At 36.1% G+C, this 14,220-nt stretch overlaps 1 protein-coding gene across 4 annotated transcripts in view; it reads right to left on the minus strand.

The window, feature by feature from the left end:
• VTI1A (vesicle transport through interaction with t-SNAREs 1A) overlaps window positions 1–14,220 on the minus strand; it is a 328,346-nt gene that overhangs the window by 244,171 nt on the left and 69,955 nt on the right. For 2 of the 4 annotated variants that reach the window (XM_037063939.1, XM_037063941.1), the window contains exons 4-5: window positions 9,364–9,441; window positions 3,015–3,035 (exon numbers count right to left, since the gene is read on the minus strand). In XM_037063939.1, coding sequence (XP_036919834.1) covers window positions 3,015–3,035; window positions 9,364–9,441 — 99 coding nt within the window. The remainder of the gene's footprint in view (window positions 1–3,014; window positions 3,036–9,363; window positions 9,442–14,220) is intronic. The other 2 variants (XM_037063940.1, XM_037063942.1) reach the window with 1 other exon arrangement.

Below are 14,220 nucleotides of genomic sequence, written 5' to 3' on the forward strand. Positions count from 1 at the left end.
AATCACTAAAGGCTGTAATTGAGAAAAAGACAAGCAAGGGGAGCTCTGTGTGTTTGGCATTAATGACTAGTTTTAAATAAAATTAAACATTTTACTTAGCTTGTCAAAACAGCTTTCTCACTCCTAATTCTCACTACATGCAGGTTTTGGGGAATAGGATTACTCTTCCCTTTTTGAAGTATGTTTTCTCCCTTAACAAAGGACAATTTCAAGTTGCTGATTCTGTAAAAAGATAGCAGATTTGTGAAATCAAGAGTAATCTGAATTTTAATCTAGAATAACAAAACAAAGATTTTTAGTTCATTTTGCTACTGGATGAAATCCCTAAATTAAAAGGAAACATTTAGCTACTGTAGATTTTTTAAAAGTCCAAGATCAATACTGGAAATTGACAGTCTAATTAGATGATTATATATAATGTAGGAAACAAAGCATTTAAATGTGGAATGATTTTGGGGATTCCATAAAAGGGAGTTAAGTTAGATTACCCATGTTTGGCTGTGGTGGGAGTGAATTTCTAAAAGACCCTTTTTTTAAAAAAGAGAATGTCCCTAAACAACAGAAGTCAGTCCTCTTCAGGACAGTTCTGTTTTCTCAGATTAAATGTGCACTCAGAGGACTCTCAGTTTACCCACAGCTCTCCAGCAGGACCTCCCTTTGTATTTTGGAGCCCCTTCACTTAAGTCAAGCTAAAAACAAGTTCTTGTAACAGCTGGGCTATTTACATTGTTCCCTCGGCTGTGCTTTGCCCTGGTCTCTGAAAATGAAAGGAAATACACTACAGTAGCAGCTGATGCTTTCAACTTGCCCCCCACACTCCATCCCAAACTCATTCTCTCACCCTCTTCTCAGCCCTTTTCAAAGCAGGTAAGTAAAGCTGTGCAGGAGCTCAGATGGAGCTTAACTTGTGTAAGAAGCTGTGCGATGCGGAGGGGCTGGAGACGCACGTTGAAACGGAGAGCCAGGCATCGCCAACGCCAGGTCAGCCCCCCGAGCACCACCAGCCTGCCTCCAAGCACGCCCAGTCTACAGAACTGAGCCAGAAAAGAGCATCACACAGAAGGGATGGGGATGTATTTTGTTTCTAAACACAACAAAACGTCCTATTTTGGAGGAGAGGAGTGCCTGTTTTCTTAGGATAGATACAAGAAAGAAATCTGGGGTACATTCAGTTTGTTTCCCATTAGAATCCTGGCTGAGAAACAATCACTTATGAGCAAACCATGTACCAATGCATCATCATCACCATCATCTCTATAAACATCAATGCTACATCCATTTCAAAGATTGTTGAAAGACTATTTCAGAGTATATTATGCTATTAGTTGGGTGATACAATTTTTCCAAGCACAATTCATTACAGGTTATACAGTTTTGGAAACATGCATTCCAGAAGCATAACTGATGAAATTGTTGCTAAAGGCAGCATAAAAAAAAGTTAAGCCATAAAATAATGATAAAACATATTTTGAAAGAAATACAGACTTTATGTTTGCAGCTTTTAAAATTAAGATACCTAAATCCACACAATTCAGCTTAACAATAAACAAAATGTCTTCTGTAAAAAATGTCAATTGTAATAAGACACACACTTTTATTAATTATATTTAATGCCAAAGTCAGGGGTCAGACCTTCACGTCATTTCTTCATATAGAAGTTTTTAAAATCTGCTACTAGTTCCACTAATATTTGAAAATTCAGATTCTTCACCTAAACATGAACATATGCAAATCTATACAAGCACGTGTCTTGCAAAAAAGAAAAAGAAAAAAACTATGGACACATCACCCCCCGCCCCCAGGAATAATCTTATATATCAGATCTGCAATTGATTATATTCATTTAGTGTATACATCTGCTTCAATGTAGAGAAGATCAACCAACAAACAAAAAAAGGTTACAGGGCATGGGTTTGTGCATTTCCAGCTTTTGTTTTATACAGCATTGTTTTATACAGCTTCTCTTTCTAATAGAAGATATCACTCGTGCATTTTCAGTTAAAAATCTGTTGAAGACCACTATCTACAAGCCTCTAAATTAGCATTTGTATCCCCTGGAGAATGATGACAAACCAATAAAAAACTTCTAGAAAAATCTCAATCAATGTAGCCCATCTAAATTCTGAAATAGTTCACAGTACTCTGATTATTATGGGCAACTGGACAATTTTGAAGTTGCAACACTATTTTATGTCCTGATATAAAAGCAACAAAAGTGCAGTAAGTGAAAAATGAAACTGCGCTGTCTCTGCAGAGTACCAAAGCATATTTGATAAGTTTGGCCTAATTAAAAAAAAAAAACAGAATCAGTCGCTATTTCTCACTGATATGGGGGTAAAATTATAACATTGCTATAAATATTCGCTGGGCCACAGAAATGTCTGAAGCTGCATTATGAACCAGGCTAGCAAACTCAGAAAAATGAGAACTCACTTGGGTGCTATTTCCTACAGAGAGGAAAGTGTTTAACAATGACGAGAGCTTTGGCTATTCTTAGGTGTCTGTGTACACAGACTGGTAGGGCATTCATAACATATGTGTTTCCCCAAAAGGATAATGGATTCATGGCATCTTATGTTGAATTTTGGGTGAAGGGAAGAAGTTTATTTAAAAACAGTTTTCAGTAAAGTAAATCAGATTGTCAGAAAAAATTCATATTGACTTCTTTGTGAAACCAATATAAATAAAACAAGTCTGAAGTTAGTTTACATTAAAATGATACTTCATGATAGTTTTAAGATATTCCTTTGTTTTCCCTCCTTTTGGGGCTTTTAAAATATGAATTTTCCACCTGATGCCAACAAATAACAACAATCACTGAAGCAGGCATGATTTGGTTATGCTTGTTTTCTAAAGATAATCAACAGAGAATATATCTAGCAATAATCGATAATTTTGCTCTGTACAGATTTTCCTGGAGAAATGAACTCAAAGATCTTACTTCAGACTTAGAAATTCAATTTTATAGGGAAAAGCAGAATTAAAAAAAAAAAAGCAAGCTAGAAAGTACTCACCTCTTCACGTAATTTTATCAACTGCAACATGAATGCACAAAAAAGAAGATAAAAAGAAAAGAAATGGCAGGAAAGAAAGATCAGTTGTGTGACAGGATACAGAATTAACATTGACAATTTATCTGTTTACATGTTTAGCATTTAAAAATCACAGACAAACACATTAAAAGAACCTAAACATAGACTACATGCCGAGTTTTTGAACGAATAAAGATCACTTTCTCACACTGTCACATTAAACAAAGAGAATAGTGTGAAATTCTCTTTTAAAGTACATCTAAGACACCATCATGAAATAAAGGGGAATGACTTCATAGAAGTCTATATTATAAAGAAAGAAAACAAGTTTACTGTTCCTCTCTTCTAAGAATGTACCACTGAAAAGGTTTTGTATATACAAGTTTTCAGGATGTTTCTAGATCTTGAATCTTGACAACTGATTTCAGATTTTACCTACAAATGAAAATGATTTTGTCCCAATAAAACAAACTATTATGTTAGTTAATGTCATCCTTGTACTCACTCTAGTAAAAAAAATTGCATTTGGAGATACCATTGTTTTAATTGAGAATAATGCCTGTCAGAATAGATAATACTTCGGACATGGTATCAGAAAATATTTCACTACCCTTAGAAACACTGTATGTATTAGAGCTAACTTCCAGATGTTTGCTTTGCTTAAGAGGCTACTGCAATCACATGGTGCTTTAAAAATTTTTTGATGTTTCTTTATTTTTCAATTTTCTTCATTTTTTTAAACTGGGCCACCTCAAAGCATCTCCTACATCACTTGTACAGCAGTTTGTTTTCACTAAAGTCAGACCCCAAACCTATCTTTATTTGTTAGTAAATTGTCCTGTGATAACATTTCGACTCTCTTCTGCAGATCACTTTTCTAGTTGCCTTAAATATAACAGATAAAAGAAGTTGCTTCACTCTTTAGAAGCTAGAAAATGGACATAACCATTTGGCTGACTCTTTGTGTGGGTAGATGTGTACGTTTGACAGTATTGTGCACTACAAATAATAACACTATATAATTGAGAAGATGGCCACAGTTTCTGCAATGAACAGAAACTGAAACCTGTATTGGAAGAGACTCTAAACCATGTTCTAAGTCTGAAATGTGGAGCCTCAGCAATTCAGGACTACAATTGATAAATTTTAAACATCCAAATATCTCTAACATCTGTTATAACACTTGACATATGCAGGCCAATAGATTAAAGTATTGCTTTGGGAGAAACGTGCTATGAATTGCTCCCTGTAATTCTCTCCAAAAGTATCATGTTTACTATAGCCTACATTTCTCAATGCTTAATGCTGGTTTTGTCTTCAATTCAAAGAAGGCAGCAGGCATTCCAGCTTATTCCGGTATTTCATTTGTTATCGGAAAAGTATTTCAAGTACAAAAGAATGAGATTTCAAAATTGTTACGAATCTCATAAAATGGGTATAGAATCTATTACATAATGTCTTAGTGAAAATTAAACTTTTAACGTCGTCCTTTCAAAATATACAAGAAGTCATTATTTTTAATTAATGTGCTCAGCAACCGCCCAGTGGGTATGAGCAAAGCCCCTCAACGCTTCACGTGGTAAGGTACTATTCTTCTCCAGAAGAGGTAAAATTTTTAAACGAAAATACCTGGCCTATCACATATCGGCATCTTTCTCTCTGCTCTCCGAACACCATGGGAAAAAGGCAAACATTAATTCTCAGAAAGCGAAGATCTGGGAATGGGTCGCACAGCGCTCTCTCCTTTCTGGGGGCACCATTCATCACTTGACTATGATACTTTAAGGGCCAAAGTTTAAAACTACTCCTCAGCCATGGAGACCATTTGGGGCATGCCACCCTGCCACAATCAATGAGTGTTTAAAATGCTGCCCATTTGTTTCTTCAATAGGTTCCAAACAAAAAATGTTCTATCTTGTTTGTGCTGCATGGCTGCCTTCGAGCTCTACGCCGGATTTGTAGCTAAGCTAGGTAATAGGACGGGTTTTAATCTCTATCTTTTTTTTTTTTAAGGGCTGAGAGTTTTCATTCAAGTAAACAAAAGATGGTCTGTATTTGAAAATTAGCAATGCTCGGACGAGACGGGAAGTAGTGATTTCTTATACCATCGAGTTACCAGCTCAGCACAGACGACACGAACGAGTGCCAGGCCACCACGTTGAGTTACGATCACCAACATCTTCTCCGAAACAAAGAGGTGTTCACCATCGCCACCCCCCCACTCGATGCAGAATGTGATACAAGAGGTAATCTATTCCTTTGTGGGCTGAAAAAAATCTGGTTTACGCTGGTTTGAACCAGTGGAATCTCTTGTGGCTAAGCCTTCTGCTGTGACTAAAATCAGAACCGCTCTGCGGAGCAGGCGAGGCTCCATGCGCGCGCGCGCCTCGGTGTGGGCGGCGCGTCACGTGACCCCCACGGCTCCCGAAATTTTTTTTTTTTACAGCTGATAACGCGACTGCCGTCTCTGTCCGCATACAGATAACGAATAAATGCTGAACTCCATTAAACGCCCTTTACACATTATCGTGGGTCGAACACACAATTTTCTGAACTTATGATGACAGTCTATTTATTTTGCTATAAACCCTCAGCACGTAACGAACAGATTTGTGCCTGGTAATGATCTGCTCTGCCAGGGCTATAAGAAATGATACCGACCTCCTTTAGATCTTGGGGAATTGAATTGACCGACCTCACCCCCTGGTCTGTGTGGCTGAAGTTTGACACACTTTATGCACAGCAAGCTCAAATCGGAACTTAAGAGAACCTCGTATTAAAAAAATTAAGCAATCCTATCTGCTAAATATTGCTTTAACACAAAAATTTTGGCACGTTTACAAATATCCTACTCTCTCTATATATATATCTCTTTGAACCCTCTATCTAGGATTTACTCAAATAGCATTTACTCAGGTTTATTCACTGATCAATATAGTTTTACACATGGAAACTGAGAGACTATTACAAGTTCAAAGGTATTGCTTGGAACATTTCATTTGCCTCATTGTGATACTTTACCATGAAGGGGATTTAATTCTACAAAATGTACTTTTTTCCTTTTCTGAGAATGGGTTTCATGAAACTAAATCAAGTTAATAGCTATTAAGGTTTCCACTATAAATACAGCATCTCTCTATATAAAAATCTCAGTTCTCTCAAGAAATAAATTGTTGCTATGTACAATAGAAAATACCATATTTTTAAAAAACAATGATAATTAATGCCTATGAAACAATCCTTGGAAAGCTGACGACCCAACAATAGTACTCAAATATGCAAAGCAGGTAATTTTGTCCTTTCTTTGTAAGTCAGGGGTGAGCTCTATTTGACTGTATAGAATGGATATGAATCAGAAACAAATTTATACAAAGCAATTAATTTGAAATTATGTACTACATGAGGGACATTAAAGATGCAGTTGAACAATTCTTAGAATTTGCAATCTTAACATTTCTAATCATGGTGGAAATATTTATATATAAGAGTAAATTAATATATGCTATAGCTATTGGAAGATTATAATTATGTGTATAAACAGCCAGGTTTTAGTGCCTTTAAAAAAGGCCATTATAAAATGGCCAGAAGGAGAAGTAATAGCTATGGCATACACATTTGTCTAAATCACCACAAAAAAAGCCAGTATAGGGAGGTTGTGTATATTGCATCAAAACTAACTAAATAGTACTTAGTTTATATTACCTATTTATAACCATTGCTCTGGATTCTTTATTATTTTCATTTTCTGACCTATAATTAAAAAAATACTGAGCTTTATTCCAATTTCAGTGAAACAAATATTGCTATTTTTGTCTCAGTTTGCTTATATTCAAGTATTCTCTGTATTTTAAAAGTTTATGATAAGCCAGTAAGTTCTGAAAATCAATTTCTCAATAATGAACTTGAAAATAAACTTATTTGTGGGCAGAAAATACTTTCTTACATAAATTACATGTAAGTTGACTCAGAACAAGACTATCTTCTTTGCCACTCAGCTACGAAAACTAATGTGAAGAGCCAACTTAAGACCCTTTCTTCTTTTAAAGACAGGGCTCTGTTTTAATTCTGTAGTCTGAATGGATACTGATGCAGAATAAAGGGTTATTCTTAAGTGCCCATTCTTGTTTAAGGATGTTTTAGTTTGGGGGATTTTAATTCCTATATTATGATAAAGAGCCTAAAACCAAAATTTAGTATCTTCATTATGATGTGGAAATTTTTCTATACCTGGTAACTAAATATCCAAAGAGTTAAATGTGGTTTCTTTGAACTTTCCAGCCTCCTTCAAATTTTAGACTGAAAAGTTCACATAGGTAATAATCTAATAGTTACATACCCATGACTATCATTTATCACACTCTATTTATTGAAGTGACAGCTTCTCATGACTAAATTCCAGGTTCTCCAAGCACTTTCAGAATCTGTAAGTTTGACTTATGCCAGTCCATGGGAAATCTCTGTGCTCTCACTTGAAAGTGACAGAAATATAATTAGAAAAATTCAGAAAATAGGAACTCAGTCTATTTTTGTGGGATACTTTTTTTAGGCATAGAAAGATCATACTTATATGCATGTAACACAAATGTTTCAGGCACATACATGTCCATTAAGAGCCGTGAGCATAGTTAAAAAAGTGGGGAGGGGGCTCTGCCCCAGTGGTGCTCCGCCCGTCACAATAAAGGCACCTGGTTAGCCAGGAACACCCCCTCCCTGTCCGCTTCCTCTGCATCAGGCAGTCGTTGATTTGAAATGAGGGAACGATCTATAGCTTTTTAAAGAACTGACATGGGAACTACACATTCACAGTTTTTTGTTAAAAAAAGATAACGATCTTTTTTTTGAAGTAAAGATAGGAAATAAAATTATGATTCACTCACTCAAGAAGTATGAGCAACCTAAATCTCACTGAAAATAGGAAGAAAATTTTTCTCTCATCCTTACATTGTTTAATCTATTATGAGTAAGACCCCTTTATCACATCACCCTTTTCTGTTTGATGTGCTCCATATACTTTTTTCTCTCCCTCAGCTGTTCTCACATTTCAATCAGGAGAGCTGAAATCCCCAAGTCAGATCTTAAAGTGTGTGCATGTCTGAACTCAGGCTGATAACACCCCAACAGTGGAGAAGGTGAGACTTCCCCCAAACGAACATAATCAGCTCATGACTCTTCTCCCTTTTTGGGGGGCATGGGTGGATGGGGGACTTAATCACATAAGCAACACCCCTGTTATATATTTTTATAGTAGATAGTAATATTTTTCAGCATATACAGACCTATAATTAATTTAGTTGAAATCATAAATATAATTATGCAATTTTTATAATGTATATCAATATGTTATTATGTTTTACAATCTTAGTAAAATTTTGGTTTACTCTGTGGATAATTTATTTTCATTTAGACAGAGTAGAGACCTTTATAATATTTGCTAAAGTAAAATTACTAAACAGGCGCAGGTCTTGCTTCTGAAGCCCTCTATCTTTAAAAGTGTTAAAGAGAACCAGTGACTAGGGTTGAGACATTTTAAAAATCATCTCTGCACGAAGTTTCTGGAAACATTTTTCAGAAGTCATATATATTAGCTATACAAATTGATTAAGCCTGCAGTATTAACTCAAAGAAAAAAGTGGGGCCCAGACTCCTGACACTATTGTGTGACCCGTGAGACCTGTGACAACCAAGTTCTAAGGCCCATTGAAGAAACTGGACCCTATTTTTTGTTTATGCAGATCCTAAATTGCAAAACAACCTTCCTATTATTATTATCATTATTATTATTATTATTATTATTATTTGGCAGAGGCAGAACTCATCTATGAGTATCCAAGCTCCACACTAGCAAGTACGATTTGCATTTTACTGAATGTATTTTTAAGAAGCTCCACAATAGGAGGCTGAGCTGCCCTGTTGAATTTTGAAAGCTTACTTTCATTTGTTTTGCTGCAAGTGTTGATTTAATTATACTGCATTATTATCAAAGCTGCATTGTGTACTTTTTTATTCCTTTTACATGTGTTTGAGGTGAAGACCTTGTCTTTGTCTGCAAACAGTGTGTTTCAAGTTATTCCTTAAGTACTAAATAATAAAGAAAAGAGAAAAGAAAAGATTTTTTTTAAAGATAGCAGACAGTGATCCCAAGGTAAAGGGTTAAATGTAAGATCTCCAAGAAACATTTTGAAGTTGATTAAGACTCCAGCTTTGCATTAAACAGTATCACTTCCACATGAGTTGCTGCTAATACTGGGAAGGAGCAGCTTGGGAGCCCAGTGTGCCCGTGACCCCCTTCACCCTCCAGCCACCCACCGGGCCTTCCTGATTAGCATGCTACCTGGTTCTCTGAGGAATTCCCATCATCCCCTAGGAGTTCATTGCGTACTTCGTCACTGTAGGCGATCCGTGACCTTTTCTATAAAACAAAACAAAAAGGGAGAGAGGGAGATGAACGTTAGGAAGTAAAGGTTCGAAGCATTGTTGGTGTCAAGGCTGATCATTTCAAACCTCGAGAGCCCCCTAATGGAAAACTATTCGCTACAATCTGCAAGCCAAAGTTGTATAAAGTTTTTGAACTTGAGAAGTCCAATGTAAATTAGAAGGTTTTCAAATACCAATAGTGAAAGAAAACTCTGTACTGTGTAAATACTCCATTAATATTCAAAATGGATCAGAATGGTATATTATTCCATATGTAGTCATTCAAATAAGAACGCTAAACCAAAGGAAATACAGCTCTGTAGCTGTGTATCTGTAAAACTCACCAGACTGTAATTACGAGTACATGCGGTTCTTTAATATTCTGGCAGGAAATCCATTTTACAATATAGATCTTTTAAAATCTCCAATTCTAGGATAATACTGTATCTGCACACATACACTGGAATGCCTGAAAAATCGTTTACCTACATTTCATTATTGTGATGTTACTAACCAAAAAGAGATGAAACTTAAAAGCCCAACCCATTTCCAAACAGTAATTTAAACGTCTCTAGGTCCTCTATAAATAATGGCCTGAGGACAAGTATGGGAGTGTGCTGTGTGCATGCATGCGTGTGTCTGGTAAAACAAATCAAATTCCCCAGTCCTTGTAAATAAAAGCAAGGAGGCTGTGAGTCAACTTTTCATAATCCTAGCAAATAAAGACAAGTGGGCTGAGTCGACATTTGGCAGGGTGAAATGTTGTTTTACAAGAAGTCTACCTTTACCTGTAAAGTCAGAGGGACATGTCCGCGAGCAGTTTCTGACCTATCTGAACCGTACACATTTGGAAAAGCTAGGAGGCTCCGGAGCGTGTCTGTGAAGCGACAGTGCGGTCCTGAGATGCTACTTTGGCACCACCGTGTCAGACCCAAATTCGGATTTACAGGCTACTTTGTTGCCTTTTCTGCTTCTGAACTAAGTGAAACAGTGGATTTAAACATGGCAGTCAGAAAATGGTCATCTTCCTCTCACTTGGGGTCTACAGTTCCAAACTTAAAATGTCTTACCTGTCCAATGGTTATCGGGAAAATGATTGCAATTTAAAAGGATGATCCATAATCCATGATCAGAAGTCAACAAGATTTTTAATTAGATTTCTAAAGTAATGAACGAGGAACACTGCTTTGTCACCTAGAGATCATAATATCTGAATAATATGATCATAATAGAGATCATAATAGATCATATAGAGATTATAATATCTGAAACATCAAATCGTATTATGCTAGAATTCAAAGGGACTCTGAACAAGAAAAAACCAATAGATTTTAAATCATGTTAAAGTAGCTGCTTTTCTCAATTGGGGTTCTTATCTGAACCACAAAACACAGAAAATTATTTCGGCAATTATTTTCTCAATTCTCCCAAGAATGGTACATAAAAGAGAATTTAATTTATTACATAGAACAGAGACCTTGGGGCACTAGGGCTTACCTCTCTGGCAGAACCCAGTTGAAAAGGGCTGAATGGAGGATAAATAAAAATAAATAAATCTAGATACCCTTTTAATTTTTAGGAAAAAAAAAAAAAAGCCAGTGTCATGGAGTTCTAAAGGTAGCTGTGGTTAAAATGGGGTCCTGACTCACAGGTCAGTGCTCATGCAATCACACAAGATTCTCTCACCATTTTATTATCCTCTGGACACTCCGGGAGAAGATACAACAACAAATGTAAAATGTTTCAGTATAAAGGGGAGGAGGGCATACCATCCTTGCTTTGAGCCTATACCCTGCCCAGGGTTGCGTCCCCTGCTACAAATGCGCATCTTATACCTTGACAAATGCAGTAAGTGTGTATGTAGATAAATAAAACCAATGACGTTTCAGGGAGGACGAAGTAGAAAAGTTAAGTCATTAGCCCGATGTCAGTAATGGCATTTCTAGCAGACGTCTCAACAATTCAAGAGTGACCCAATTCATTCATTGTGAACAAGCTAGACGTCTCGCTAACACAAACACAGACTTAATTAAGTCTGCTTCTCTCACTGTATTTATTCAAGCTGCTATTAATTAGATATTTCTATTAATTTCATACAGAACTGTACTAAAAAATGCTAAGTTCCAAGGACAGTATACTTCATGGCCTTACTACAATATTTAGATCAAGCCAAACCTTTCTTTTGCCCACGTGGAGAGTCCCACTACGGTAGTTTCAAACTAGCTAAGCAAAGTATTTTACGGCATTAAAGGAAATGAGAACCTTTAAACAGGCTGTGGTATCAGAGCTGCCTTTTGAATTATTCATTTCATCACTACAGGGGACTAAAACGTTCCACAGGATGCAAGAATATCATATGGAGAGGGTTTTTGTTTTTCCCTTTTTTCCCCAAAATACCAACAAACTGGCATAGATTGTTCAATTATATTATATTCTTATTTTCATTTACTGTACTTCAAAAGAGGAGGAAAATTACAAGCATGTATCCCTAAGTATCTCTTCTTGTTTTGAAAGCCAGCAATTAAGAGTGGACATGCTCAGCAACAGAGGAGACCTAAGAATTTACCCACAGTTGAAGGGCAGTCCCTATAAATGTCACTCTTCGACACTGGGATGGTGAAAACTGGTCATTTGGATAGCTTTCTGGATGTAATTAAGCAAATGATAGGTTCAGTTTACAAACTGTTTCCTGATAGGACTGACTCCTGTTAAAGAATGAAAAGATAACTCATTTCAAATATCAGAAACAGTCCTTCATGAAAATGATACAATCAACGCTGGAAACGGAACTCTTTACACCTGAGTATCATCTTACAAAAATTTTTAAGTGTCAAGACTTTGTTTTATTAAGAATTATATTTAAATGTCTGACCCTGGTATTTTCTCCTAACTTTTTATGGTTTGAAATTTTAAGTTAAGCTGATTGTAATCAACCATAATTTAGCCTACAGGGTCATCATTAAACTAATTGGATACCAAAAAAGGAAAATTCCTTTGAGGGAAAAAAATGATTATTTTATGGATGATTTTTGCTCCAAAAATCAATAAGTTATTTCACCTTTTACAGAACTTTTAAAACCCTCACTCTACATTACCAAGTAGTATGCCATATTTTAATTTGGAAGATTCAAAGTTAATGAAACTGAAGCATCTCCTGTATCTTGATAAACTAACTAAAATAATTTTACTTTATTACCAACTGTATAAAATCTGTACGTTAGCCAAATGCAAGCATGAGGATTTGAGCTGGAAATGTCACACACTCAGCTACAGTTTGAAGGAACCCAATTCATAATGCATTTTATAAATAGTTAATGACTTCTATACATAAGCTAACCAGGCAAATCAAGAAATTGTCAACATTTTTAGTCTTAGTTGTCAGTTACCACTATCTACTGGTGCTTTATATGTGGCTTCTGGAGAAGACAGAAGCTCTATGCAGTTTGTAATCTATTGTAATTTGGAGTCTGTACCATAAGGACGGAAAAGCTTCAGCTGACAATATTTGACACACACACACACACACACACACAATGTTAAATACAACACAAGAGCATTTCTCACTTTTAGTTGTGTTTGTGCAAAACTTACTCCTTTTAACTAACACACTTAGGTGAACTAGACACAATTAGACAGAAAACATTTACAGATCTTATATAAACTATAAAAAAATAGGACATTAGCAAGTGATTGTTATCCCTAGGAAGTTAGATGCCCTAAGTTTCAATGGCTATTTCAAACTGATGGCAAAAGTGAGTCCTTCATTATAAAAGTGAGAATTTCAGATTCCAAGCAGTTTTCACTTGGTGTATGAACAGACCTTTTGCATACTGAGTGGCTGATTTTCTCAAAGCCAAGTTCAAACTGATACCCTTGCTCAGTTCTATCTGACAATTTGGCTTAAAACTATCTACTTGACCCAAGCCTTAACATTTCCCAACTGAACTGAATATATTCCTGGACAGGCACTGCTAAACTATCGTAGAAACAAAATGAATTAACTTAGCTTAAACTAATTAAGAACTGTGATCTGTGATCCTGCTCCTGTATGTTTCTACATGTGAAACAGGGTATACATAACCAGGATGAGGATTCCACAGCCCACCACTAGCATAAGCATAACAATGAAGTTGGTTTATTACTAAAGCGTATATGAGAATTTAATTTCCAAGGAGTGCACATGGCAAAGCAATTGCTTAAATTGCCTCACCTGGGAATTTAATACAATGTTATCATCAGACCAGCCACATTGTAAATAGATTTATAATGCTTTCCATGTGCTGCACTCCGTTGCATATGAATTAAGTAATGATCTGGTATTACAATAAAATCAGCTAGTTCCCACACCTGGCAGACAGGATATTTCACTAAATTAATACCCATACAGCTACATCACAAGGCATGGGAGCGGAAACCATCTCCAAGGCATTCGGCCTGAGTTTTCCATGGGAGACAAACACTCCACGCTTATGTACAATGTCACTGTGTTGAACGGCCTGCTGAAGACAATCTGTTTCTAACATCTGTATCGCAGAATTAAGACTTTCTCATTCCCATTCAGTTTTGGCCTAATTTTCTTCATTCAGTACTTTAATTACTAATCAGCAATCCACAATGTTCACAAACACTAAGCAAGGCCTTTATTCTAATCTATGTGCTGCAGACAGCCAAATAATTGACAGAAAGTGCAGTATGGTTTTGGTAAGTAATGAAAGAACAGCTTGTCCCACTTCCTAATCAAATTGGTCTATAGAAGAACTGGTTAATAGATTTC

This window comes from Sturnira hondurensis, unplaced genomic scaffold (assembly GCF_014824575.4).
Source record: "Sturnira hondurensis isolate 20B ecotype Veracruz unplaced genomic scaffold, ASM1482457v3 Scaffold0014854, whole genome shotgun sequence".
Taxonomy (NCBI): Eukaryota; Metazoa; Chordata; class Mammalia; order Chiroptera; family Phyllostomidae; genus Sturnira; species Sturnira hondurensis.